The following is a 15,674-nucleotide window of genomic DNA, read 5'->3' as shown; positions in this document are numbered from 1 at the left end:
GGAAGCATTACAGTATCGATTAAAAAAGATGTGGTGTCAATCTTGGAGGAAGTCCCAATACAGGGACGGCTCGAGCTTACCTGCCGCCCGGGTATGAAGCCTCATGTGCCGCCCCTACTGGCGACCCCGCCAGGAGGCTGATAGGGCTTCGGTGAAAGGCACCTGGAGATAAACCTGATTTTTTTTCAGAAGAAAGCCACGCTTCATTGTTTACCGTGCAAAATGTGCGTGACCATACATCCCGCTTTTAAAGTTGAACATTTTTTGTCTTTGTTTTTTGTTCTAGAATTATTTTACTATTCTTAATAAATGCCTGATAACTTAATTCTTGAAAGAGCACTTATTTTTGTGAGCCATCATCATTTATCCTGTAAAGATGATATTTAACAGGGTAATTTTTATTAAGAAAATTTTTTCGAAGGTGTCTCTGGTATTCCAGGGGCAGGACAAGTGAAAAACCAAATTTTTCCTTTGCCTTCATTTGACTATTATGAATCAAATTTTGAGTGAGGGTATGGGCCCCTAGGCTGGGATCTTTTGCAGGCCCCCTCTCAGTCAGATTTCTCATGGCCACTTCTATAGTTAACTTATTATAGCCTGAAAAAGCCAAAAAATTATGAGAATTATCCCGGGCTCTTGTGGGGGCCATGGGTGAGGAAACCAAAATGGCCCTTGTAATAGAGTACAAGGGTGGCGCTTGGCCACGCGACCCATTGCGGCCACCGCTTAAAGGTCTGGACACACATATCCGCACTGTGCCAGGACCGTAGCTCGGGCGTCAGTTGGCCGCGGCTCTGCTCGTTCCTCTTCAGACCACACCTTTCCGTGTGTTGCCCGTGTCGCTGCCGTATGCCGACTACAAAGCTGTGTCGATTGCTTCAAGTCTTTAACGCAGCCGGTTCGGTGTAATCAAAATGTTCAGTAAATTAAATAACAAGATTGATTTGGATATAATAACCCTAGCGTAAATTAACAATAATTAATTGTTCTAAACATTTCTGTAAATAATCTATACATGTATATAAATTTTTTATTTTGGATTGATCTCCGATAGATTTTTTTTATGTGACAAACCCGCAAAAAAGGATAGGATCTATTTAATGCAGCTGAAAATAAAAAGACGGCCATTTGCTTAGTTTGACTATATGCATTCTTGTTTATAGTCTGGAGAGAGGAGATTATTTACGGAGTGATAAAAGGGGAGAGAGAAAAAAAAAGTCATAGAAATTAAAACAATCTGTGGGGCAGAGGGGTACTCTCTTCCTCACCTACACACTCGTTTTTTTTTTATTCAGAGTCAACGGCCATCATAAATATAATCATCTGTAGGGGCAGGTGGTATCAAATTCCGATAACATCTCGGAGAAGTGTATCTCAGCTCAGTAGGAGCATATTGTACGAAAGAGCAAGCATATCTTTTACTCTGTGTGTGTGTGTGTGTTCGCGGAATCTTCTAAACTGAAAATTGACTCCTCTGCAGATGGCAAATGGATATTAAAATCAATAACAATTGGGGTGTTTAGTTTGCCGGGGCTTGATTCAATGATAAAGCCTCACCAGTATTCGATAGTAATTTATGTCACAAATTTCTTCGTGGCCCCCGTATCAGTAGCCATGGCTCCCCTTTTGCAAGATTTTCATCCGTGGCCTCCGGTTGAGAACCACTGGTCTAACAGATGTTCAACCATTTCCCTACGAGGGGTGTTGCTGTTAGCACCCCATATCATGTTATGAGCATTGAAGTCTCCAAGAAGAAAAAATGTTGGAGGTAATTGATCAATCAGACCTTCTAGATCTCTCTGTAAGATGGTGTCATTTGGTGGCAAATAAATAGAACAGATGGTAATTCTTAGGCCTATAGAGATTTCCACCTCGATGGCTTGCAGGATCGTGCGCAACGTTAAAACGCGCGACGACAAGTGATGTGGAACCAGCAGAGCAACACCACGGCAAGCCCTACTCCCGTCATCGTAGTCAATACGAAACAGGGCATGTCGCCTGATGTTCCATGTCGCAAACAGGATGATAGCGATTGATCAAATCCTTGAGATCTTCGTAATTAGATCTAAGACCATTGAATAATATTGGCCATAAATTTCAAATAGATGTAGACGGTTCAAGGTCTTTGAACTTATTTCGGTCTAATTTCCGGTAAGTACCACTGGATTCTGATGGATTATCGAGATCCATGTCACGAATTGATTTGTCATCAAGAAGTGACATGTTTTCTAATGTAGGCTTCTTTGCTTTCTGAATGACTTTTTGTGAATATCCAGTCTTGAATAGTTTAATTTTAGATTCATTATGATTATCATAAAGATGATTATTTTATTATCATTCGCTGTTGCTTTTCCCGCTTCTTCTTAGGTGGTGGACTCCTTCCGTAATCCAGCAGAGCAACAGCAGCCACAACTATTACATGGTTGGTTAGATGATGTATGAGTGGATGTATCAGCTATGGGTTCGGTCTGAGTTGTTACAGATGCTTTGGTGACATTGTTAGTCTTATTAGCTGTTGATGGATTTGTTACCATATTAGAGTATGATCTACTAGCTATTGGAATTTGGTTAGAGATTATACAACGTGCTTCAATATATGAGATGTTATTGAGAACCTTGATGTTCTGGATCTCTCTTTCTTCATTCCATTTCGGACATTTCCTGTCAAATGCGAGGTGGTCGCCACTGCTATTGATGCACTTGAATGGTGAATTAGTGTATCTGTCCGAAATGTGGTCCCTCTCGCCGCACTTTGCACAGGTGGGTTAACTACGGCACTCCATTCGTGAGTGACCAAATTTTTGGCAGTTGAAACATCTTACAGGGTTAGGTATGTATGGCCGGATATGGAGGTTATAGTAACCGATTTTGACATCTTTCGGCAATGTTGGGGATGAAAATGTCAGGATTATATTACGTGATGGAGCTAGATTGCCATCTTTGCGGCTCATGATATGTTTGGCAGATGTTACGCCTTGAGACGCTAGCTCCTGGGTTACTTCATTTTCATTCATGTTGATCAAGTTAGGGACTGAGATGACGCCACGTGAATAATTCAGCGTGGGATGGATTTTGACTGTTATTGGAATGTCTCCGAGAGATGTGTATGTGAGCTTTTGAATGAGTTCGGCGTGTTTGGGAGTGTTAATTTCGATGAGAAGGTCACCTGAATGAAGAGCCATCACTGATTTTAAAGTTCCAACTGCGCCATAGAGAGCTTTATCTATCAAAAATGGTGATACTTTTGACAGTTCTTTATCGGTATCAGAACTATGCAAGAAGAAAAATGAGACGGTAGATAGATTTGAAGAAGCGGTTTCTGCGACAATTGTTTCACTAAGCAGTTCTTTGACGTTTTGGTGCATTTTTTGTTTTTCCCATATTTAAATGGGTATTGTTCCACTCCCGCCCACCATGGAGCCCTACAAGGGGACGCACACACGTAACTAATGAATGTTAGTGGCAACGCCAGGTTAGGTAGGAACTATACACCACCGAAACAGGCGAGCAGACGCGTTCAAGATCCAAGATCGTCGTGAAGCAGCACCAACAAACCTCAACGACGTCCGGCAGGCCCGGCCCCTATACCTGCCCAGTAGTGCAACCCCTTCAGCCACCGAGGCGACCAGAGCCGATTGACCTGGACGGGGCTAATCCAAGCCTCCTGTTTCGGCTGAATCCGAGGCCAAAGCCAGCGCATCAGGCTAACCAAGATCCCCATCTCCAGCCTTAAGTGTCTCCACACACGGCAAACATGCAGGTAGATAGCGTCCCTGATGGGGCATACGCTAGAAGCAATGCCCCATCCAGGAGGAACCCTCCCCGCCTGAGCGGGGCCCACAATGAGGGGTTGGACACAAAAGACAAAAACATGCACAGGACAAAACGAGATGCAGGACATGTACTGCAAGATGTGTAGAAATAAACATGTAATCTGGGCTATTGGAGATGAAGTATATGAGGACAAATAAGCCATGACAATGACGTGTGATAGATTTGGCATTACCCAGAGTGCACCACGAGGAGGCCTATCACATTACACCCCTATCAGATGGCATAGAGTTATAAAATTCAGGAACTATGTAAGTAAAATACTTTCTTTTCAAAGTTTTATGAGAACACAAGATAATGCATAGATTCAATTTATTCCTGAGGAAGAACGGGACAAATTAATACTTAAAGAAAACTGATTTTTGAAAATGAGAAAGATTTAGAAATTTTATATATATATATATATATATATATATCAACTTTATTCCTAAAATTCATTGATTCAGCTGAATGCATGCTGTGATGCTATTATAACCTCACTTTTTCCGGCATGCCAAAAGTGGCCAAGACCACAACATTCAAAAAACTGGTGCCCCTCGTGTTTTACGGCATGCCGGCCAATGCGTGGGAATACGGTAAGTTTATTAAAATTTTTGAGTAAAATAATTTGATAGTTGTTCAAATCAGCACTCGTGTAATCAGTTCCATTGTGTCCAGATCTTTACTTGAAAAGTAAAAAATACGTTTCCAGAGGAATGGGAAAAAAAGACGAGCCCACAAAAAGCCAAATATTGTACTTAGTTTGAATCCTTTTGAGGGGACAAGCCACATCAGATAACCTTCAGGGCCACATATGGTCAAGGGTTTACAATATATAGCTTAGAGGCCCCAAAGCAGAATGTGCCAAAATCTGCGATGTACGTTGCAGAACAATTAATGCTACGTGGGAACATAGTCCCAATTAAAAGAAATACAATCACAGACCGATGTAAATAGATGGGGCAATCGCCATTCATTAGGGAATCTTTTAGTTACCGTCACAAAGCATCTGGTCGGTTGTACTTCAGGGGTGCCCTAGGCAAAAGGGATCGCCCGAGGAGTGTTTTCTTGGAGAAAAAGTGGGGAATCGTAGAAAATGAAAGGGACCAACGAATGAATAGACAAATTTTCAAGATTGAGAATAGATGACGGCCATTTAAGTAGAAGTAGAATCCCTTTATTTAGGGGGTGCAATTAAAGTATAACAGAGGATCTAAAATGCCGCGTGTTAGTCATGGGAAGCATCAATATAGGTTAAAGGTTAGGCCATGGCCGTTGGGGTTCTCTGGGTCCTGAAGGGAGAGTCGCTTGGACAAAGAAATTAAGGATGGATCAGCAATGACCAATCTTATGAATAAACCTTCAAGAAACGAATAGAAACTTAGAGATGGGTAAAATATCAAATCAAATGAAATGGGTGGAGTTTTCCAAGGGACTGGGACGTCCGTAATGAAATCTTAAATGGTAGAGAAAATCTGGAATTGGGAGTTGGAGTTAGAGAGAAAGGCAGTAACGAATGAGACTGAGTGCAAAAGATGCAGAGTGTGTGTGAAGACGAGGTAGTAATCTCAGGATTCGGTTTCCTGGCTGCGATGAATGTCTAAGGGGCTAAAGACTGGAGAAGGGTCTCACCTGGTGAGTGATGCATGGATTATATTCTCTCTCCCATATGTGACTTAGTGTAGGTACTCGTAATTAATTGTTTTGGGGGCGAACTGAGGTGTAATGAAAAATCACGGGTCATATAATGTTCAGAGCCAAGAGCTTAAATGTTTTGGGGGCCAATAGAAGAATTTGTTAAGTTTTGAATTCAGTATGTATTAATTTTTAATAAGGATGATGATATTGAAAATACAATTGGCATTAATTCAATTAACCACAGTGTAAATAAACTAATTAACTTCCAGCATCTCGTGTATGACTACTTTGTGTACAAACTTTGCCTGGGTTATACAACGCAATAGACACCTGCGAACGGTATTCGCTTACGTACTTACGAGAACGGTCTAAGACCCGAACAGGCTGACAGTGGGGCCCTAGATCAAATATCAGGCTTTCAAAATTATTTAAAGTTTGATTTTTGAAATCATGTCTTGTATAAATTCTAAAGTTTCTCATTAAATTTTGACTATTTCATAAATTATAAAAATTATATTTTTAATACATTAATTTATTCATTAATTTTGGAGTTTAGAATATACAATAATTAAAATCTGATTGAAAGATTTGAATTTGATTCCTTCATCAGTCAAAATGTTCATTAGTTCTAAAGTTCTATTAAATTAATTTAAAATTATTAGGCCTAAACTGTTTCGTTTAATTTTTTTTTTTGGATACAGTATTCAGCATATAGTACTCGTGATCATAAATATAGAACCTTCAACACCAAAATTTTCTTTTCCAGTCAAACAGCACACAACTTTTAGCACCATGCACGTTCTTCCTCCTCACCACCACCAACTTAATGTAATTTTGCCCACAGAACCGGTTTTTGAGGAAAAGGAAAGCTTATGGCAGTTCTGAAAATTCACTACCCTTGCTAACGGCCGTATTCACAGAGTTTAACTACAATCGTAGGTTAAAGGATCAGATATAGACAAGAATTGATTAAAATCCCAAATTTAACCTATCCGTTTTGATCAGATTTCAGTTAAACTGTCGTTGAGTAATTAATTTTTGAAGGTTTGGTACAGGTGCTGTATAATCCAGACCGCCAAATCCAATACAATCCAGATCGCCAAGGGCGCTATAAGTTGCCAGCGCTCTCGGTTCTGCCGATTGGGGCTCTCACATGTTTTGCCGGGTTGTCATTGTTCTAGATTGATCCTCGGTAGTTTCCATTACCCATCCATTATAGATGGCACTTAAAGCGCGGGCGATTCAAACGGATAACAGCGTTTTTTCCCTTTGTGCAGTAGCGTCATAGTCTTGGATTATTCCCGATGCGATTACCTTTCGCTAGTTGTTTTTAACGTGTCTTTCAAATGTTTGAATAGTAATTTAGTTTTTTTTGTTCCGAGCGTTAGGATTACACGAACCAGATTACATTTTCGTCCACCGGTAAGGTTGTATCCTTTTTATTTATTTTTCTTATTAATATTCGTTATTTTATTTAATTTTTGTTATTTATTTAAAAGAATCTGGATACCCGGAAAAAGTCCGGGTTTTAATTTTTTTTATACGTAGAATATGCTTATTTATACAACATGCAGGACCGTTGTTTATTTAAATATACTATTATATTTCATTTATGTTTCATGATATTTTTCATATTTGAACGGGTTTCCATTATTATTATTGTTTTCCATGCTGGCGATTTTTTTTTTTTGGCGTCTGCAGTGTCTAACGACCTTGGCGACTTTTGGTCGGGTCGTCGGACATGTTTGGCGCCGAAAAAAAGTCGCCAGAAATCGCCAATCTCTGGATTATACAGCACCTGTTCTGAATGTTTTGAAAATCTAAAAAAGACAAAACTTTTGAAACCTCTCACTATGACCGAGAATATTCTCAAACTAAATATTATAAAAAGGTGATTATTCCAAAAACTTTATTTTAAACTTTTCCGGCAATGAAAAAAAAAACTGACATATTAGTACAAATTTTTATTTATAAGGAAAATGAGTATTCTTGATTATTCTTCAATTTTTACATGCAGAAGAAAATATTCCCAGAATAGAGTTTTCCGAAAACCATTCTTCCAAACCTGTTTTCCAAGAACATTCTCCAGAGAATATTCTTACCCCGCATCTCTATATACAATGTTTAGAAATGTGGGGCAAGAGTATTGTTTATGTGCATATTATACATAAATAATTCTTAACAAGGTTTTATTTCATTTTTAACAATTGCCAACTTGACATTAGCTTAAGTCAAAATGTTTTTTTATCCCCTTGGGATATCAAGGTTCTGCTATAATACATGAACAAATTCAATAAAGTAATAATTTAACTGGTTTTTAATAGCCAGATTAAAGGATAAACTGTAGTTATGCTTATATGGTCCAATGGCATTTGCTTAAAAAAGTTTGATTGCATTGAAGACTAATAATATGCAGCGATACCTCACGTTCTAATTTCTGAAAGTTACTTGATCACCAAAAAACTGCATTAAATCAAACTTTCTAAGAAAACAACAAAGATATTTTTAATTTGTTCCACATTTCTACAATATTAATACTCTTTCAAAATTAATATGCTACGGTAAATATGAAGAATGTTTTGCGACCAAAATGACTTTAATACAGGCTAATAGTGTCTGGAAATTGCTATCAGCATTTACTTATTCACATTACTCAAAATTTATAATGTCAATTAAGTCTTCCCTTGTACGCTTCAAGTTTAAAGTCAATTTTCTCCCAAGTTACAGCATTTTGAGAGTAAGTTTTTGCTCATTACTTGAATTATTGACAAGTTGAGACAAGTCACAATCTTGAGGCTTCATTATGTTGCAAGAGTTTATTAGCTATCAGGGCAGCAATTAGATGCTTTGTCAGCCTGGGCAAGCGTACATTTTGGGGCTCATGTGTAATGTTCTGACAGTCACTTCGTTTTCCATAAACTCCCGAATTATTATGCAAGTGAAGTTAGTCTATTTTCCAGTGATTCAGCTATCATTTTTTACATGCAGTACACAATATATAATTAGTACAGTAATTCATGTTGGTCGTTCATCACAAGACTTTGAACATTTATATCTATTCCAAAAAGGGCAAAAATTTAAATCAACAGCTACAATAAAGTTTAGGACTTTCCTCTGTGGAAATAGAATTTTGTTACTTTCTGAACACATGTAATGCCCACCTTATGGGCCCCACCATCGAATCAAATTTCATTATTCCACATATTTTAAACTAAACACGGCAATAACACAATCCATTTTCCATCTATTTTTAAATAAATCCATTTAAAATATTTCGCTTTTAAAATTTTACCTTGCACTCGACCGTACACCTCGAATTCCACAGATTCCATGCTGTATTCGAGCCTGAACAACAAATAAAATGTATGAGGAAACACGAATAAAGAATTCTTTATAAAAATTGTTCTTTATAAAAATTTCATAATCAATAAAATATTAAAATGCGGACAGTACCGGCAATATTGGTCGTATTACTCAGGGTGCCAATACCGGCAGTAATGCAAATTGAACTGTCAATAAACGCTGAGCCGAATGACGTAACCTCCGCTCCAGAGTTGCCAGGTCCTTAAAAAATTTCCAGCCAAAATCCTCTTCAAAAGTAGCCAAAAAGTAGCCCAAAATATTAGAGCTTGTGCTGCCATCTATGAAGCAATGATCGAGCTACAGTTTGACGATATTCTAGCCTGCAACGATGTGGCTTATAGCTTTTCTTGTGTTTTTATAGTCAGAACTCCTCCCCCCCCCCACCCCCACCCAACTTTTCACTTTTTCGTAAAAAATATGTTTTTTTTTTTTAACGAATAAATTGATTTCTTTGAAAAGTTGCGAAAGTCAGGGCTACACATTCTCTCTCCTGGAAAAACGGCCAAGAGATGGCCTGGAGTCGGGCCGTTCTCAAAACATCATGGACCCCCGGGCAAATTGATGTTGCTCAGCTCTCTATCCAGACTGCGAATACCTCATTACCAATTCACATGCTTAATCTCGCAAATCTTAACCATATCTCACCATATCTCATTTTTTATCCCTCCCCGCCCTTCATTCAAGGCCTCCGTGACGTGCCCGGGTTGGCCCATGCGTCAAGACGGCACTGCCTCAAATTGTGCATAGGTGCCTACGAAATTTGGTGCAATGATTTTAAAAATTAGGTATGGGTCCCAGACCAGATTTTTCATAGTCTATATAGTAAACAAAAATTTAAGATCTCTTCTGGGTTCCTGTCAGGGCCGTTTTAAGAGCATCATGGGCCCCGAGAGTCAAGTGATTTTTCTGATGCCCTACATGGAAAATCCCCTAAAAATACAACTGCCTCTCGTTTTTCTGAGGCCCTCGGGCCATGCCCGGTTGGGCTCAAGAACTAGTGCCTGGGCACTAGTTCTTGAGCCCTGCCATGCTAGCTCCACGCTTGTGGAGGCTACGGTTTCTTTTACAGGCTTCTGTGGTCTAGATACTATGTTTCCCAACCGTCGGGCCGGAGCAACACCTATAGAAGAAGGCCTCCGCGCGAAGATCGTGACGTCACTGAAGTCTCCCATTTCCCTTATAGTTATTGGATTTACTCATGGCCCCCACAAGGGATGGGCTGACAAGGCTCCAGCCCTGGAACCCAGGGCAATTTTCACAATTTTTTTTTTTTTTTTGCTTTTTCAAGCTATAAATTCATCATGAAGGGGCCCCGTGAAAGTCTGCTCAGGGGCACGCAAAAGATCAGAGCCTAGGGCCCTGCTTCAGGATGTGGGGCCTTAGATATACTACTTCCCTTATACTACATTGGATATATTATAACCGACCGGCCGCGGTATCATAAAGGTTGAAAACCACTGATCTAGAGCCTAGGACAGTTTCTCAAGTTTTTGTGTTATGGCCCCTTCAATTATTGGGTGGCAAAGGCATTATGGTTGAAAGTTCTGGCTTTCCATAGTTGGCCGAGATGCCCTCCACCCCTTCTGCCTTGTCAGGAAGAAAACACAACATGAGGTTGGGGACTGAAATGAAAAAGAAAAACTTTTTTGCTCGCGCAAGCAAAGAAAAATAAAGGAAAATAGGGAAAAATTAGCCATGAACACAATTTTGGAAAAACCGCCCAAGAAACCGCCACCCGCCAAAGCCAAAAATTTCCCGCCGAACCGTTTTCAAACCAGCCCAATTTGGCGGGAAAACCGCCAATCTGGCAACTCTGCTCCGCTCTCTTTAACCACCACAAGGCCAGAGTTGCCAGGTCCTTAAAAAATTTCCAGCCAAAATCCTCTTCAAAAGTAGCCAAAAAGTAGCCCAAAATATTAGAGCTTGTGCTGCCATCTATGAAGCAATGATCGAGCTACAGTTTGACGATATTCTAGCCTGCAACGATGTGGCTTATAGCTTTTCTTGTGTTTTTATAGTCAGAACTCCTCCCCCCCCCCACCCCCACCCAACTTTTCACTTTTTCGTAAAAAATATGTTTTTTTTTTTTAACGAATAAATTGATTTCTTTGAAAAGTTGCGAAAGTCAGGGCTACACATTCTCTCTCCTGGAAAAACGGCCAAGAGATGGCCTGGAGTCGGGCCGTTCTCAAAACATCATGGACCCCCGGGCAAATTGATGTTGCTCAGCTCTCTATCCAGACTGCGAATACCTCATTACCAATTCACATGCTTAATCTCGCAAATCTTAACCATATCTCACCATATCTCATTTTTTATCCCTCCCCGCCCTTCATTCAAGGCCTCCGTGACGTGCCCGGGTTGGCCCATGCGTCAAGACGGCACTGCCTCAAATTGTGCATAGGTGCCTACGAAATTTGGTGCAATGATTTTAAAAATTAGGTATGGGTCCCAGACCAGATTTTTCATAGTCTATATAGTAAACAAAAATTTAAGATCTCTTCTGGGTTCCTGTCAGGGCCGTTTTAAGAGCATCATGGGCCCCGAGAGTCAAGTGATTTTTCTGATGCCCTACATGGAAAATCCCCTAAAAATACAACTGCCTCTCGTTTTTCTGAGGCCCTCGGGCCATGCCCGGTTGGGCTCAAGAACTAGTGCCTGGGCACTAGTTCTTGAGCCCTGCCATGCTAGCTCCACGCTTGTGGAGGCTACGGTTTCTTTTACAGGCTTCTGTGGTCTAGATACTATGTTTCCCAACCGTCGGGCCGGAGCAACACCTATAGAAGAAGGCCTCCGCGCGAAGATCGTGACGTCACTGAAGTCTCCCATTTCCCTTATAGTTATTGGATTTACTCATGGCCCCCACAAGGGATGGGCTGACAAGGCTCCAGCCCTGGAACCCAGGGCAATTTTCACAATTTTTTTTTTTTTTTTGCTTTTTCAAGCTATAAATTCATCATGAAGGGGCCCCGTGAAAGTCTGCTCAGGGGCACGCAAAAGATCAGAGCCTAGGGCCCTGCTTCAGGATGTGGGGCCTTAGATATACTACTTCCCTTATACTACATTGGATATATTATAACCGACCGGCCGCGGTATCATAAAGGTTGAAAACCACTGATCTAGAGCCTAGGACAGTTTCTCAAGTTTTTGTGTTATGGCCCCTTCAATTATTGGGTGGCAAAGGCATTATGGTTGAAAGTTCTGGCTTTCCATAGTTGGCCGAGATGCCCTCCACCCCTTCTGCCTTGTCAGGAAGAAAACACAACATGAGGTTGGGGACTGAAATGAAAAAGAAAAACTTTTTTGCTCGCGCAAGCAAAGAAAAATAAAGGAAAATAGGGAAAAATTAGCCATGAACACAATTTTGGAAAAACCGCCCAAGAAACCGCCACCCGCCAAAGCCAAAAATTTCCCGCCGAACCGTTTTCAAACCAGCCCAATTTGGCGGGAAAACCGCCAATCTGGCAACTCTGCACAAGGCGAATGACTAAATTTCAATTCGACCCAACTAACCAGCTTTGACCTAACCGCGTAGCAACACTGGAATATGATGACCATATATTGTAAAGAAAACTACGGATTATTGGTTCGCAAACACGGGACATTGCTAAATTTCGGCAAGAAGTTGCCGAAATTAATTTTCAAGCAATAGTAAATTGCCGAAGTTTTTCAACCCCCTCCCAAAAAATAGTTGTTTTCAATCCCCAAGTCTGACTAAGTTCGTTTGCGGTGATTTGAAACTTCCGAATATTTTATTTCTCCTTAATCAATGAGGCTTTTCGAATAGACGTCATAATAGGGTGACCATACGTCCCGTATTTCCCGGGACAGTCCCGGTATTTTCTGTATTTTTGGTCGTCCCGACTTTTTGGCAAAAGTGTCCCGGTTTTTCCCGTATTTTACACGAAGTCTACTTAAATTTTTATTCTTTATTGAAGTCAAAGATTGAAATTACTTTTCAACTAATAAACTATATTATGATAATTACAACTATAAATGAAAATATTAATCTCCCACATTTGTCTTGGTGAACGTTTTTTTTTTTTTTTTTTTTTTTGTGAAATTCATTTTAATCCACTGCAATTTGCAGTGACGCTTCATTTCTCGCCATTGTGATTTTTCCGTAGTTTTAACAATATTTGGCAACTATGCTCGGTTTTGGCGTCCTTTTTTGGCGATAATTGGCGATGTCCCCTATTTTCCCGTATTTGGAATCTTGATAGCCCGTATTTCCCTCGAGGAAATATGGTCAGCCTACATAGAGATCATTGTTAAAATTGCCGATTTTTGCGTAGGAATGCGGAAATTTAGTAAGATTTTCCGTCACATAAATAATTTTAAAAATTGAATTGAATTTTTGGTTTTCGAAATAATGAGTTCGCTTAGAGATACGAAGCCCATAAAATTAAATATAAAATAATGAGCCAGACCCACTTTTGAGGTGGATATCCATGCAATAACATTGATTTCAACTTTTTGTTTTTACCTTTTCAAGCACGAAAATGAGAATTAATGTCCCCGCGCGCGCGCACGTATTGTGTTATATTATTCAATTCCATCAATACATGTAGTTTAGGATGTTTTGAAATTAATTATGGGCCCATAAATTACATTGAAGAAATTCCGCAGCTTTATTCAAGCATTTTTAAAGCAAAAACAGGCAGATCAATAACTTGAACTTAAAAAAAATTTCGAGATATCTAGCTTCCATTAAAAAGAAAAAAAAGATCCATTTCAATGTTTCTTTAATTTAGATTTGTTTCTTTCATGAGTCGCACAGAAAGCCGCCATATTGCCCAAGTAATCGCCTGACGTCAATAAAAACGTTTTTTGGAAGTCATGAAATGCCTCAAACATGACGTGATAAAATGGTCATTATGTCCATTTTGCAAACGTCAAAAATAACGTCAAAAAATGACCATTTACAAATAGTTCGACTTTCAGAAGGTAGATGGCGCTATTTGAAGAGACGGGAGGAAAAAAAAGTATGTCGGATTTGAACCCAGTTCATTCGAGGATTGTCCCTATGGATCTCACGCCATGCCTCTACCGATCGCGCTATTACAGCGGTAACCACCAAGTGTTATTTAATGAAGACTTTAAAAGTATTCATTAGTTATATTACAATTGCCGTTTAATTTCTTGCCGAGTTTAGCCGATGGCAGTTATTTTTTCGTTTTATTTTATTTTTTTATCCTTGAAAAATATAGTAATATAATTATAAATATAATTATTTGTGTTATTTATAATTATCGAAAAAAAAAAGATTAAAAAAAATTCATTTTTGTAGTTCAATGTATGGTACACGTCAAAGAATTCGTTGTATCTTTTTCAATTGTTGGCAGATTTCACAGATCCTCTGATCTTCCGTAAAAAACATGATATGGATGCAATTATAATTTATATAACGTGTTGATAAATTTATATGAACAATTACTCATTGAAAAATTTTGCATTTCCATTCAAAACAAAATCGCAATTAAAAGTACTTCATTTATCGTGTGACAACCAGTAACGAATACGGCTAGGGTAATTTTGAAACACCCGCTGAAGGTTCATTGACAAACATTTTGGATAATTTTGATATTTTCATCCGGAACAGAATTTTTCAGTTGGAAAGAAATTCGTGACTTTTATGACGCAAACTCATTTACGCCATAAAAAATCACGTTATTTACTGACGTTCATGGCTAATAAGGTCATGAAATGACCTGATATTTCATTAAGGTCATCAAGAATCACGTTATTTCCTGACCTTTACTGTTCGTGGTCATTAAATGACTTTGAAATGACGTGTTTTTTTTGACTGACGTCATTCAGAGAAAATGACCAAATTTTCACGTCATATTTGACGTCAGGCGACTACTTGGGTGGTTACCTTGTACGTCCCTCAAGAAAGAGGGAAATATCACGTGATCCAAAAAGCCTCATTCAACTTCATTTTTTCGTGCTGTCCAGTTTTAATGAGATCGAACTCTTCTTTTTGAGTACATCATTGAAACTGTATATACGTTTTTTTGACATTTTTGGCAACAAACATTCCTGGAACACCATCTGAATCTTAAATCATTACTAGGGAAGAACTGAAGACTTTTCCTACTACAGTAGACAGGGCCGCAACTAGGGGGGGGGGGAGCCAGCGGGTCTCGAGGCCCGGGCGCTGGACCAGAGGGGGCGCAAATTTTATTCTCAAACCTCTCCTTCAACATTGCAAGGGGGTGCCAAAATGTGTACTTGCCCAGGGTGACCAAAAAATCTAGTTGCTGCCCTGACAGTAGAACCTCGATTATCCGGGCTAGTGGCGGGGAATGTATCAAGACTTTAGTCGCAGATACAGTAGTTTTGATCCAGGTTCACGCGCATGTGCAATATGAGAGGGTTACTTTTCTTCGAGTTTAAAATGTGCCTCCGGCTGTTACGTGTGGCAACTTATCGCGAAACACCAGGGTTCATTAACGATTTCGCTTTTATTTTGTCATGACTGCTCGCGCGATATACCATGATATGTAATTTAACAGTAATACACTCATTGCCATAAAAATTTGCGCACCAAGAAATAATTGTGGGATCGAAACGAAAGTTGGCCTGAAGGTATATGTCGGGCAGATATGCAAATGATTAGAAATGCAGCGTGATTGCGCATTGCGTAATGCCACTAGAGGGCGTTGAACTTCGTTCTCCTTGGAGTATAAAACAGGTAAGCAGAGCTTGCTGGAGTGTATTTAATCGTTTGCAAAGGAAATGCTGAGGTAGACATGCCGTTACGCCACCGTCGTCGAAGACCATATGAGCAGTTGTCAGAGTTCGATAGGGGAAGAATCATCGGGATGATGGAAGCTGGGTGGTCAGCTCGGCGAGTAGAT

The 15,674-nt window shown here is 39.6% G+C and overlaps 1 protein-coding gene across 6 annotated transcripts in view; it reads right to left on the bottom strand.

The window, feature by feature from the left end:
- LOC149074194 (acylphosphatase-2-like) overlaps window positions 1-8,997 on the bottom strand; it is an 86,697-nt gene extending 77,700 nt beyond the window's left edge. For all 6 annotated transcript variants that reach the window (XR_016194430.1, XM_089246796.1, XM_089246800.1 and 3 more), the window contains exons 1-2: window positions 8,902-8,997; window positions 8,741-8,793 (exon numbers count right to left, since the gene is read on the bottom strand). Coding sequence is in view for 5 of the 6 variants with exons in the window: in XM_089246796.1 (XP_089102922.1) it covers window positions 8,741-8,780 (40 nt within the window). In the remaining variant the exon portion in view is untranslated. The remainder of the gene's footprint in view (window positions 1-8,740; window positions 8,794-8,901) is intronic.
- Between the last annotated feature and the right edge of the window lie 6,677 nt (window positions 8,998-15,674).

Source organism: Pholcus phalangioides, unplaced genomic scaffold, assembly GCF_987345545.1.
Source record: "Pholcus phalangioides strain wild (caught in Gottingen) unplaced genomic scaffold, Ppha-v1.0 ptg000017l_1, whole genome shotgun sequence".
NCBI classification, from domain to species: Eukaryota; Metazoa; Arthropoda; class Arachnida; order Araneae; family Pholcidae; genus Pholcus; species Pholcus phalangioides.
The sequence above is the reverse complement of the archived record's forward strand: the minus strand, read 5'-3'. Positions and strand labels throughout refer to the sequence as shown.